Below are 14,235 nucleotides of genomic sequence, written 5' to 3'. Positions count from 1 at the left end.
TATCACTGGTGCAGCTCTCCAGACTACATGCTTCACTCAAAAGTTCAAGTGCTGCATCTATGTGTATCTCGGTGATCTCGTCTTGATCACCATCCTGCAAAGTATAATGCTTATAAATATAATCATTCAAAGAAATTTCTATATATATATATATATATATATTGTCATTCAAATGAATAAAATCATTAAATAAAGAATGCAGTAAAGAATCAACCTTCTTCTGAACATGAAGATGTCTGCTTATTCTTTCCTCGCAGTTCTCCATTGCAATCGAATCGTTCTAAACCGATGATACGATGGAAAAATGGAGAGATGCTTGTCTAGATTTATAGAGGATATTAGGGAGAATTATAATTTACATGGGAATTTCTATTTATATTAACTTTATATTTAAATAAGAATTGAATAAATGTATTCCTTATTATGGTATTTTAAATTAGACAACAGATAATGATCGACGAAGATGTCAAGCAGCCTAACTAGTAGAAACATGACAAAAAAAAAGATTATTTAGTGACCTACGTGGACCAAAGTCTTGATAGTAAGATTCTGATATTTATCATTTATTTTTTACCGAAAGAAAGAAAAAAAAAACGATGAGATGTCTTCCGTATCAGTGTATGAAAAATAATTAGAAAGCTAATAATAACTTATATTTACCATATATAAAAATTTAAATTAGAAAAAAAAAATAAAGAGTATGTGTAATGACAGTTATATTTAAGTATTAATGTGTATTATTGTATCCATGTACATTAACTTTCTGGTTCTTTGGATTTAGATTCCTGTATCCAATGGTTAATCGGATTCGGATCGGGGCGGGATGAACGGATCCGAAGAAACGCAAGCCCGTTTTGACGCGCCGGGGTTATATGCTTCGGAGTTGTGGGCTACCGGGTCGACTCGGGTGCTTGTCCGAGCCCCCTCTTCTCTCTCCCGTCTCCCCCTATTTCCCCGAGCCCTATTTCTCCGTTTAGCTCGGGGAGCGGCCACGGAGCTGCGGCGACAGAGCCCCGGAAGCGCGGCGGGAGCGACGTTCCGCCGTCCGCCCTCGGAGAGTTCACGGAAGCACCTCTCTTTTTTCCTTGTTGGGGTGGGTGGGACTCTTTCTTGGGGTTTCTCCGGTGTTGTTTTACTCTGCGATCCTTTGTTCCTCTTCTGTTCCTTTTTCTTCTTTGAATTATCGTAAAAATCGATTCTTTTCATCCACGATACTTTGCACCGACAGCTTGTGGATGTGGACATGATGATATATGTAGAGGAAGATTGCAGTCTATCTCATCTTTTGTCAATCTTTTTCTTGTTTCTCTGCTTTGACTTCTTTTCTTTTTGATAGTATTAAGGACCTGAAGCTAGCTCCTGGCTGAAGTTTTAGCTTGAGAATATTCTCCCAGTTGATAAAGTGAGAAATCCTTTTGCCCTTTAAATTATTCAAAAGAGATCTAGAACTTTTACTCTATTGAGATTTTGTTGTTATACACACTATACAGCAGACCCAAAGTTTGTCCGCCTGCGTCTTTGAAGATAGCAGCGGATGCCACTGTAATTTTGATTCTTTACAAATCACATAGGGGTGAAGTGTTAGTTTATTTTAATAAAAAAGTAAAAAAAAATGAATATAGTGCTTACAGTCTTTGGGTTCATCATCTGATGCACTTTGGAAATATATTTTGATCAGATCAACGTCAAGGTTAGTCTATTTTATTAAACTACACACATTATATAATCAAATAATCACATGTCATTTTCGAGCACCATCTGATGAATCATGAATCTAACTAAATCTAAAACCAAAATTTATCCAATTAATTTTTCCATCCCATGTGATGCTTTTCAATCCAACTCTAATCAGTGGTTCATACTTGATGATTCTCATGATTTTTCATATTTAATATAATAATTGTTCAAAGATGGATTCAAAACTTTTTGATGCTTTATAGTTTGCTGTTCCATCTAATCCTTCATGTAATTAATAATTATGGTTTTACCATTGTTTCTTATTCTTCTGTAGGTATCATGTCATCAGGAAGTAAGGGAATGGCATGTGTTTACAGATATGGCATATTGGTGATCTTTCTTTCTTGGGGTGTGTTGTCTTATTGTTCAATTGTCTATTATCGTGGCTTCTTTGGTAATATGCTTTATTAACTGTCATTCTTTTCTGTTATTTATGTTCATTTCATCCTGTCTTTGACTAAATTTCTTTAATGATGTTGACACATTCATGCGCTTAGTCTAATTGTATGTATGAGTGTTGCACATGTTCATCGCATGCCACTTCATTATCTTTCTCTTTTTGCATTGCATATTTCATTATGTAGTATTTCCTGAAGTTTATTGGACAGTAATATTCCACTATATTGTCTTGCCTGTTCCAAGTTAAGATGGATGCAACTGAAGGGAGGTATCATATGCTTTATACCTATTCGGACTCTTCTGCAGTATGACATGCATTGCACAGGACCCTTTTTGTATATATTTTCAAAATTTTCAGAGGAAGGTATTGGAGTAGCCAGAAATATTTAGGCCTTTTATATGTTGGTGAATGTATCTTAAATGCTTCCCTGACTTTGCAAATGATACAACGAAGCATCATATTAATATTAACAATAACATCCACAATCTATCAAATTTGATTTTTCTTTGCTTGAGATTTTTATTTAATCAATCATCAGCATTTTGATTTCTTGATGAATAATTCATGATTTGCCTCTGTGCTGACTAATGAGTATTGAAATTTGTATGTGTTGCCAGTATCAGCTTCATTACTTGTGTCTTCTAGTGAAGATGATTATTTCCGCTGTGAAAGTGTCGTAAGAAATTGGGCAGATGCTTCAAGTGAAAGAGGAATAAAAGAAGATGAATTAACTCTAAAGGATATACTATTTTTTCTGCATGTTCCGAGAACTGGGGGACGGACATACTTCCATTGGTCAGTGCCTTTACTTCTCTTTTCTTGGTATCTTGGTTCATATCATACATTGGCTTTTACTGAGTTGTGTTTCTGATATTCATTTAATTGCTTACAGCTTTTTGAGAAAAATTTATACGAGTGCTCAAGAATGCCCACGTTCCTATGATAAATTACGATTTGATCCAAGGTAGTTCTCCTTTTCCCATGGTAATTTAAGCTTTAATTGACATTTAATAGCTACAGGAAGCCAAACTCTGTCATAAAAACATTTAATTATTGTTTTTGCAACGGTAACAAACTTTGTTACTGCTTTACTTGCGAGATTCATGGAATAGTCTGAGTTAAAATAGGAAAAATCTGATCCTGCAGAATACATAAGCAAGTGCTTGCAGGAAGCATCATTGTGGATCATCTTTGAAGAACAACAAACTATGGATGTTCTTAACTTACTGATTGAGTTTATGATTGCATGATGTTAGTTACTCAGGATGACAAAAGGGACAAAATTTGTCCGAAAATCAGCTGCTAATTAAAGTTGGCCATACAGACTCACAAGAATTGTCCTTGATGTATTAAGTGGTACATATATTGCAATGGGGTGATGAAGCATAAAAAGAGCACCCATTTGAAGTTGTTTTCAGTAGAAACTGGTAAAAAAAAAAGAGTTCGTACGAGGCTTCACTATGGAATAATGAAAAGGCTCTTTTATGGATATCTTTAAGACACCACAATGTTTAGAGTGTAGAAAGTGAAGGAATTGACTGAATGTATAGAAGTAGTTACTAAGGAATTTAAGGAACCTGTAATAACAGCTGAAATCAGTGATCCATAACATAGCCAAGGACTTGGTGTCAGTCATGCTTCTTAGGAAAAGAAAAGCATTCAATGTAGGAAAATTAAGTATGATGAGGCCAGTTTGGAGTAGGATTTTTGCTAGAGCTGTTGAGCGGTATGATTTCAGTCATTCATTATCATGGTTCTGAACACATTCCAATGAACATGCTTTTATCTCAATGCTGTAGTTATTCACCATTGTTTTAAGTGGAACACCTTAATTTTGAGCAGGATGGAAATTTGAGTTGCCAAATTGCAGGAAAGTGTTCAGTCAATTTAGAATAGGTCAAACATATCAATGTGGTGAGACATATTTAATGGTTCTATTATGTACAATCTAGAATGGAAAGCAACATATTAGCTGTAGTAGCTATCTGTGACAATATAATTTGTCAAAATCTCAGCAGCAAGGCAAGTGTTCATTTTCCTGTGTGATCAAATTGTTTCATGGCAAACATTTTGTAGGATAAGTTAAATATGCTGTTTTTATCTTCTTTATTTCTGGTGAAACACAACAAAGTGGTTTGAAAATTTAAAAAAGAGCTCTGGATACCTATTCTCTCATGGTTCTATTAAGTTTCTGAGTCTGTTGGAAATAATTTTATGAACATTAAGATTCTTAAATTTAGAAACGGCATTTAGATAATATGTTTTATTTATCTTGATATTTTTTAGCTCTGATAAGCTGAATTTGGTGGTCTAGCAAACCCAATTGCAGATTGGTGGTTACTCATGATGACTATAGTTTGATGTCCAAACTGCCTAAGGACATGACCTCAGTGGTAACAATTTTGAGAGATCCAGTTGATCGTGTGTTCAGCATGTATGAATTTTCTGTGGAGGTTGCAGCTAGATTTCTTGTGCATCCAAATTTGACTTCAGTAGCCCAGATGTCTAGACGAATACGCCCAAAATCTCGTGCTGTTAGCACATTGGATATATGGCCTTGGAAGTATTTGGTTCCTTGGATGAGAGGGGACTTATTTGCACGGGTGTGTATTCGTTACCCATTGGTGCCTACATTTACCTATCTTGTCTTATGATAGTATGCTTCTTTGTTCAGCTTGTTTTTACTGACATGCACAAAAATAAGCTACATAACTACCAAATCCTCGAGTAGCTTTCTATATTGGTCTTGGCTGGTCAGGCGTAGATGAGGTCAATGAGATGACTCAGCTGCGGTGTTAGTTTTGTGATGCAACCTGGTGGTTAGATTATCTTACTTCATTAAGATTAGATCTAGTATGAGTCATAAATTCTAAATTCTAAAATTACAAAAAATAAGAATGGAGTTGGATGCATGAAAATATTTGTCTGTAAGAGGGCAAACACTTTATCTAGAATTTTGTAAATTTAAACACAAACATTATATATATATATATATATATATATATATATATATATATATATATATACACACACACACACACTTTAAATACAAAAATGTAATTGCTCTATTTTTAAATTTTTATCAATATACAAGTAAATCATAAAAGTTGTATGTCCTTGTGACATCATTGTTTGGAGGCACAAGTCTATATTCATGTTTCTTTGCAGTTTTGTTTTTTTTTAATTTTTTCCATGATACCAAGTGGTAGGGGTTGGTGTCCCATGTAGCAAGGATTTAGATCTTGGTCTGATATTGATTTGAATAATTTATCATATCTAAGGTACTGGTATGCAGGGCATCATATCAACCTATATAGCTCAGTAGCACCCAAAAATAAAAAAATTGGTATCGATGCGTATTGGATCATATGGTCCAATATTGGTCCTCGGTTAAACTAGTAAGCATTGATCAGTATGCATTATATCAACTGGTAGTTGAAATCATGCTCCCCAGTATGCTGATACATTGATTTTGTCAAAACTAGTCTCAAACTGAGATTTAAATCCTTGCTTCACACCATCTTATCAGTCTTAATATTGTGTGAGATACTATAAACTGATGATATTTATAAATATGTAGGAATTAAAACGGTCAACATACGCCGAATATTGAAATAAATTACCATGCTGATTCTAGACGAGAAACGGTTAACAAGACTATATGTTAGACCAAATGATGCCAACAAACCTAATGTCAGTTAATGTTGTAGATGGGTTTCATGGAGCTTTAACTTATATTTCTTCTTCACCTCTCTATGCATGCCTGAAAATCTCTCTGACCAATTGTGGTCAAATGTTGTACAGAGGGATGCTAGAGAACTTGGGAGACTTAGAAAGACTGAAGAATTCAGTAACCCATATGACATGGAAGACATGGTTATGCCCTTACATGAGTTCATCAATGACCCTATAGCTCATGACATCATTCACAATGGAGCTACTTTCCAGGTGTGATGCTGTAATACCTGCTGGCAGCATTCTAATCTTTGCTTGCTGTTCTTGCTTTTTTTTTTTTTTCTTTATAGGATGTCCTGCAGTGATGCTTCTTCAACTGGGCATTGTTTCTGCTCATGAAAAAAAGTATCCTTGTGTTTGTTCTGTCTACAAATGATATGTTATTTTCTTATTTATATTTAGTTATTATTTTTATTGCATATATAGGTAACCTGAAGATGTTGCCTTTCTGAAAAACGAAGAACTTCAGGAATTAATAGATATTAGATTGGTTGAACTTGATTTCCTTTTGTCCTGGAATTAAGGGACTTCGTGGCAATGCAAATAGACAGGCTTACTGGTGTTATTTGAGTTTCCAAACTGGTTTGGAGCATGTTATATATAGGTTTCAACCTTAGAGCACAAAATTGGTAAAGAATGAACTTATTAGAAAGAGAATGCCAATTTTTACTACCTGTTCTGTAAAGAAAAAGAAAAAAATACTACCTATTAGGTTCTTACTCATTCAGAAGCATAACATTGTTGTTCTGGTAGCCCTTTGACAGTTTTTGAAGGTGGTAGCTTGATCCCGTCTACTGAATTGAAAATGATGGTTTACCCTCATTTATGATTTAACTATTTACTTTCAGATAAAGATTCCAAGCAAATTTGTTTCTTTTTCTTTGTCATATTTACGTATTAGTAGGTGAAGCTTCCATTCCATCAACATTGAGCCAGTTGATTGATCAAGCCATTAATTATGATCTTTGTCTCTTTTTTTCATTTTCTCCTCGCGTTTGCTTTTTTTGTTTTTAAAGGATAACTGATCTTTACATCTCAAGATGTCTGCCTTTTTGCTTTTAGTTCTCGTAAGAGTTGTGTACTCTGTGATATGTGCTCAATATTCAACTGTAATGTTATTTTTTTGTTCCAAATACGTCCTGGAATGCCATTCAGGTAACAGTGTAGGGCATCCACACAGTACCACTAACTGGATGAGGGACATTACCTCTCTGAATTTAATTTTTTGATATGATAATATAATGTGATCATGGTCATGAGGGTTGTGCAGTACAGATTTTGTTAATACAGTGGTTTCATATGTCAGGTAGCAGGACTAACAAACAACTCATATGCTGTAGAATCACATCATGTGCGTAGTTGTGTAAGGAAGCACCCAGAACTTGGCCATTTTGTACTAGAGGTCGCGAAGGTGCATTTAATGAGGCTTGATATCATTGTTATTATGATTTGTATGCATCAATCTTTGTTTTTACTGGTAGTCACAGCTACTTAATGCTACAGCATAGGTTGGATCAGATGCTATATGTTGGTCTCACTGAAGAGCACAGGAAATCTGCTACCATGTTTGCCAAACTGGTTGGAGCACAAGTACTTTCCCAGTCTGAAGCCTTGAATTCTACCTTCAAGCAGGAAACTTCCAACCAAACTGGTACACCTGAAACTTGATTTTTTACTTTTAGTCATGGAGTATCACAATTTTCGTATTTATGTCTATATGCTCTGTGCTTTTATGGTGCTAATCATATATGCTAGATGAATGCTGTTGTTTATGAGCACAACTAAGTGACATGAGAATTAGAAGTTGAAATTCCAATCAGTACAAGGGATGTTCCTTGGGGATGTAACAACCTGTCTATGATGAGTTCTTTCTCCCCTATCTGAACACTGCTTTAAATTTATATAATGGCAAATAACAGTGACAACACAGTAAATAATATTCAAATCAACCATTACTATTCAGGTATTCCATTTTTTTGAGAGATTTAATTTTGATAAATAGGAAAACTATAACTGCAATTGTTCGCTGCCCCAATGGTTAAATGACTATTAGTGCTTGGTTGAATTTAACTCCAATGAGAGACAGTTCGAGGTGTTGAGGCTTTTTCCTTCTTCGTCTGGTTGTCAACCATAGTGTGGCAGAGATGGAATATTTGATTTGAAATCAGCACAGACCATATCCCTGTACATGTGCCACCTGACACAAGTCAGAATAGGTTGCACTTGTCATCTATGCTTGAGAATGCTTATAGTCAACAGTTTTTATATAAAATGAGTCCAGAAGGACAAAAATACATGGAATTCTTATACAGTTTAACCTTCTTTACAGTACCAAGCTCCTCTTTTTCAGATTCTGAAGCTGATGGTTTAAACCAGATTGAGGTAATTCTAGATAGTCTTTTTATGAAGCATGACAATTCATGATCTTTTTACATCCTTCTTTTCTTGTGATAGGGTAGCACCAACAATCAAAGTGACAGTGAAGTTCCTTCTTCAACTCATGTTGAACCTGCAAGAGAGAATGTAATAGTACTTTGAAAGTTCATTTTGTATAAAGTTTTTCTCATACCCTTGTTATTGGAAATATCAAGCTGATATCTTTTTATTAATTCTGCCAATACAATGATAGTTCTTTATCTTTGTTGGCATTTGGTATTTATTCTGCTAGCTTGAGTAATATATTCACCATTGTCAGATGACAGTTGGAAGGTTGATGGAGATCTATGAAACATGCATTTCCAGTTTACGAAAAACCCAAGCATCTCGCCGGACTCTGTCTCTTAAAAGAGTTGCTCCTGCGAACTTCTCAAAAAAGGTAGGTTGTTGGATACCGTAGGAAGTTATGAATCATGATTTTGTGCATTAAGCTTGCGTATGTTTATTTTATTTAACTTACTGCATATTGGTTTAAGTGCCTAGGAATTGACATGATGTAGAAGGTCAGGTGCCAAGAGCAGTCAGTCTGGTTATCTTAACCTATCAAAATTATTTACAATGTCAGAAGTGTTCTTTTCTAGGAAGCTGAGAGCTATATGACTAGCATTGGCATAGATGTCATGGTACTTTTATGCAGGGTCTGCCGTACCGAACCATACCGCCCAATACGGGCGGTATGTACCGGTCCGACAGGTTGTCGGTACGCGGATCGCATGTTACCGGTCCGAGTGCACTGTAATACTGTACCAATGCTACAGTACTCGGCACACCTAGGTGTACCGCTCGGTATACCGTACCGGTACCGAGCCCAGGTCGAAATACCGATACGGTACGGTATTGCGAACCTTGCTTTTATGCATGGTGCCTTGGCTATTATATGCCAGAAAACCTAGTTGAAAATGACATTTTATCTTCTTGCTCTGTCTCCTTTCTTTGTAGATTATGTCGATTATGTTACCGCGTAAAAGTGGGATCTTGATTTAGCAAATAGGTCATGGAGTTGACTCGAGTATCCTTATACATTTCTAACTCTATTCTTTTTCCCTAGGGTGCTTGGACTTGGCAGAGAAGACATCATACTCATCAATTTAACATGACACAGGTTTTCATATGGGATTTTAGTTGGATCCTATTGAAGCCTAAGAAGAACAAACATGGACATAGAATAGGGAGATGACAAGACGTAGATACAACAAGGACACATGTAATTTTTAATTTATATAAAATATTCAATTAATATAAGTTTTAAAATATTTATATTTAAATTTTATAAATTCTGCAATGTGAATAAATAAATATCATCATTGAAGTTGAAAAAATTAAAATCATTTAAATGTAAGTATCTAAAATAAGGGTTGAATACATCAAATAATATTTAACAATCTCCAGATATAATTGATATATGTTTCCTTATGATAATCTTTAAATTTCTTTCTAGATTTATTTCCTTGCGAGGTCGATGATCCATCTTTATGCAGAATCCGAAGTAGATGGCCCTCGTGAGGATCGTGAGTGCAACACTGCATGCGAGTTCTACGTGCCGAAGCGTGCAATAGCGAAGTGGAAGAGCTGTCGTGGCCCACAAATAGAAATGAAAATAAATAAATAAAGACACGACCGGACATGTGTGACATGTGTCCGGCCATGTTGATGGTGTATATGTGTTTTGACACATGTTGAACATGGACACGTCTATCAAAAGCACGTGCCCATGCTTCTTAGGTTGGAGCTAGCCAAAAAGCAGCTCGTCATTGCCCAGAGTTGTTTGACTTATGATCATTCCTAATTATTCTGCCTGAATCTGAACACTAGGGAAGAATAAGAGAATGATTGGGGATGATGAGAAAATGACAGGAAGTAAAAGAAACATACTTAGCTTGTTGCATGCCCCCATCACCCATATCTAGCTGATTGTCAATTGATGTCATTTTTGCTGTTGGCATTGCAGCTACTTGCCACAATAAAAAGCAGATGTGTTCAAACTGGTTTGAACCAAATTGTTAAGGATCAAATCGAACTTAGCTGAACTAAGGTAGGTTTGAATCGGAACTGATTCGGACCTACCCAACTGAACGTGTTCAAAACTGGTTAATCCGGTTAGTTGGTTTATAATTTCAAGCAATTCTTTAAAAATATATTTTTTAAATGAATCGGTTTGCTTCGATGAACTGAACCAAAATTTTGGTCCAATTAGGCCAACATAACAAGATAAGTAAAATTGGGCCCATGTCATTTGTGAAATTGTGGCATTGAAATTGAGCCAACATCGCTATTGTATCCGTAGTTTAATCACCAATTTGTGGAACCCAAGTGTACTCAAGGGCGTACCCAGTACACGAGGCTCCCGCCAATGTGGGGTTTGGGGAGGGTCAATGTATGTAGCTTTACCTTTAAGTATTCAAAGAGGTTGTTTCCGCGACTCAAACCCGAGTCTTCCAAGTTGTAAAGGAGCAACGTTATCATTGTACCAAGGTTTACCTCAAACCCAAGTACCCTAGGAATTTTGTAAAATCGGTTTTGTTGGAACCGTTAACCAAATTGAAGAAGAGAACTTTGAATTGGGACCGTTTATAGCCTTCAAAACGAAACTATTGATGAACCGATTCGGGTTCAATTCAGTTGTTTGGTTCGGTTTTAACACCCCTAATAAAAAGATATTGATGGGTCCAAGGAAAAGGGAGGGAGACAATAGGAAGAAAGTATTTGATTCATTATTGAGGGGATTCCCAATATCTAAAGATAAAGAAAAAAGAGAAGAGAAAACAAAAGAAATGGTTTGAAAAATAGTTTGAGCCAATGTTGTCAAAGGTGTTAGGCATTAATTGGCTAAAAGGTGTCGTGGTTCTAAAATGAGTGAGGCATAGGGGCTCGTCTAGGTGATTGCTTGAGTGAACCTAGACGCTCACCAGTTTAAAAATATATATTTAAGGAAAAACTAATTAGTAGATTAAAATTTAAATAATATATGTGTTTCATATCATTTCATATTAAAAAAGATTATCACTAAAACCTCAAATTACATATATTTAACCATATGTAAAGCAAGGTTATGATACTGTTCAACATGGTTCAGTATGGTACATGATAGATTGAGTAGTATGCCTGATATATATGCCATCTGTGACAGGCTGACAATTTCTTTCTTTTATTTTTGTCAGCTTTTTTAGGTTTTTACCAAAACTCGATACGTATCGATATACCGACACTCGGTTCATCAGTCTGGACAAGTATGGTACCAGTCGGAGCCCTGATTGGTACCCTACCAATATAAGAAATTGTGAATCTTGGTATACAGTATTATAACTCTCAATCATCCAAATCCAACAACAAAAATAACAAAACAAAAGAAGAGTAACATTTATCAGTCCAAAACTCATTTTGAAATATATAAAATAATGAATGGGTATTCAAATATATTGATTGTTTCTTTTGTTAACATTTTAATTTGTAATCATACTTTAGTATCCTTAACTAGAATAGTAGTCGTGTTTGACACTAAGATCTATATTTGCATCTGATATCAGTACCTAGGTCCAAATAACTGTTTTTTCTTTCTATATTTTCAATTTATTTTGATCATCTCCTATTATTACGCTGTGTATTTATGATGATTAGTTTCATTAGAATCAAGATTGTTATGTTTTATGTTGATACTTTTCGTGAAATCGTGATAGGTTATGTTGCAAACCAGCATATTCCTGTGCTCCTATGCATTACTTTGATTTCCTTCTTGGTTTGTTTTATTATTCACACCACTGCAAAAGTGAGAAAATACACATCATATGGTAACCAACCAGGAAATTGGATTTTTCAGGCACGCCTATCTGTTCCTGCAACAATTCTGCAGCAAATCCAATATCTGAACAGTCTTGATGTGGAACTTTACAAACATGCTCAAAATATATTCATACGGCAGGAGAAACATATCATGCAAAGTGCTGAAATTTTCATTCAGCCAGAGGTATTTATCTGAACAGTCTTGATATAGAACTATACATACATGCTCAAATCTTAGTCCTTCAAAATTCCTTTTCCAGCTGCCTTGCTTTGCAAAGAAAGTAGACTTAAAAGTTTGTCTTACTCCATAAAATCTCGTCTGTAACAGAAGATTCATTATAGCTAAAGGTGGTGATTGTCAGTATATCTTAGACTTTCAGCAAGCGATGAATTGCATTCTGGTTTACTACATGAAGTTTTTTAATTTTAAGTGGAAAAACACCATATACGATTATCATGCTTTTGTGGCCCATATGAAGATGTCAAATTCAGATTAGTGCTTATAATATCGGCCTATCCAATTATTGTTCCAGCTATTTATTGGTTTGTCATTGTTTGAGTAGTTCTTCAAATATTCCTACCACTAATAAAATATTGTGAGCAGCATTGGTTGGCTTTGCTGTAAGCTTGTAATCCCAACTCTTGGTTTGCTGTTACTTCTACATGCTTGTCCGCTGCTTAGAGTGCTGACGTTGCAACTGAATCAATCTTGGACTTTTGATGAACTGCTTTTCTTGGATGTCTGTAACTTCACTCACCCAAATGGTGTTCTGAAACTTGTGCCTGTTTCTGCTGCTAGTTCTTTCTTCTTGATCTTATGTATCGAAATGTTCTATGTGCCAAAAAAATATGAATCTGCATTTTTTATTGTCTGGCTCAGGCTCACATTGCAACTTTTCATTGATGCTGCAGGACTTGCAGACAGCAGCTTGTGGCGGCTCATATGGATGCCCACCTTGGAAATCACTCTTAGTCATTGCATTGCTGGCGATTGTTGTTCTTATCATGCTGTTTCTATCGACAGGGAGAAGGACTAACAAAGTAAAGAAATGATGATAGGATGACAAACTGTGTAATCTTCTCAAGCACAAGTCGGATTGGTTGGTGTGAAGTTTTGTGAATGCTGAAACGACTTCTGCTGCAAAAAAAGATTATAGAATGCAAATGAAGAAAAGAAACGACAGAGCTCAATAAATTCTACATCAGATATTATTTGTTGGGTCTCGTTATTGTGTTAGATCTCCATTGTGGGCGGCTCGTCTCCTTTTCGGTGTTCTTGTTCTTCCACTTCCAAAAGGTGGGAGTAAAACCCAGCTTTGTTCACTCAATTCAGGATTAAAATGGAGCTGTCCTGTCCGGTACATAATTTGTCGATATATGGTTATTTGACGTTTTGATTTGTTTAAAACGTCAACAATAAAATCATTAGTCCTAATTATATAATTTATTTGGGATTGATTGCACATTAAGATTTATAAAAGTCATATTAAATCTATAATCCTTAACTTTTTATTTATAATTTTTATTAAAGATTTTATTTTATTTTTATCTTTTCTCATATAATTAAGTATATATTCATATACTCTTAAATGTTATTTTCTCATTTTATGATTCATCAAAGTGATACTTCAAATTCTGGACAAAGAAGAAATTACTCGAAGAGTTGCATAAGTAAGCATATCGACACACAGATTTAATTGTCTTGGTTTTGCTGAAACAATCTTGCTGAGGCGGATGGCTACAACAAGCAACACCGGATGAGACAACAAGAACTAGCACAACAAGTGCCGTCGTCACCATCTTAATCTTAAGGTTGACAGCCCAAAAGAAACTTATTCCAGGTGGAATGTCATGGTCATATCAGCCTGTAAGAAAATGAACACAGGAAATAAAAAAAGAAAAAAAGGATATGGAAGCCACTCCACAAGAAAGCCGATTAATTACTGTGAATACACTCCTACATCAACATGCAACAAACAAACAAAATTATCCACCCGGTGAACACGAGTCGTCGAAGGAACCGTGATCTGCTACGCCGAGACAGCAACAAGAATACTTAGATCGCAAGCATAACCACTTATGCAGAAGAATACAAGTCTTTGATCCCCAAATAGCACACACCTTTGATAGCTGACTGATCATTCTTCAAT

The 14,235-nt window shown here is 35.4% G+C and overlaps 1 protein-coding gene across 6 annotated transcripts; it reads left to right on the top strand.

Annotated features, from left to right (window-relative positions):
* The first annotated feature begins 903 nt into the window (after positions 1-903).
* LOC135637127 (protein-tyrosine sulfotransferase-like) lies at positions 904-13,309 on the top strand. Of its 6 annotated transcripts, none has more exons than XM_065149570.1 (14): positions 921-1,093; positions 1,337-1,402; positions 2,012-2,067; positions 2,755-2,932; positions 3,030-3,101; positions 4,452-4,740; positions 5,942-6,085; positions 7,179-7,283; positions 7,376-7,523; positions 8,202-8,254; positions 8,327-8,395; positions 8,568-8,687; positions 12,123-12,269; positions 12,998-13,309. In XM_065149570.1, the coding sequence occupies exons 3-14, from the start codon at positions 2,043-2,045 to the stop codon at positions 13,136-13,138; spliced, it is 1,491 nt and encodes a 496-aa protein (XP_065005642.1). In that variant the 5' UTR covers positions 921-1,093; positions 1,337-1,402; positions 2,012-2,042; the 3' UTR covers positions 13,139-13,309. The 6 variants fall into 6 exon arrangements, with proteins under 6 accessions (XP_065005643.1, XP_065005642.1, XP_065005640.1 ...); XM_065149568.1 differs by having other exon boundaries at positions 2,012-2,086; XM_065149566.1 differs by having other exon boundaries at positions 2,012-2,131.
* Positions 13,310-14,235: the final 926 nt, after the last annotated feature.

This window comes from Musa acuminata, chromosome BXJ3-4, assembly GCF_036884655.1.
Source record: "Musa acuminata AAA Group cultivar baxijiao chromosome BXJ3-4, Cavendish_Baxijiao_AAA, whole genome shotgun sequence".
In the NCBI taxonomy this organism is placed as follows: Eukaryota; Viridiplantae; Streptophyta; class Magnoliopsida; order Zingiberales; family Musaceae; genus Musa; species Musa acuminata.
This window is presented reverse-complemented; position numbering and strand designations above follow the sequence as displayed.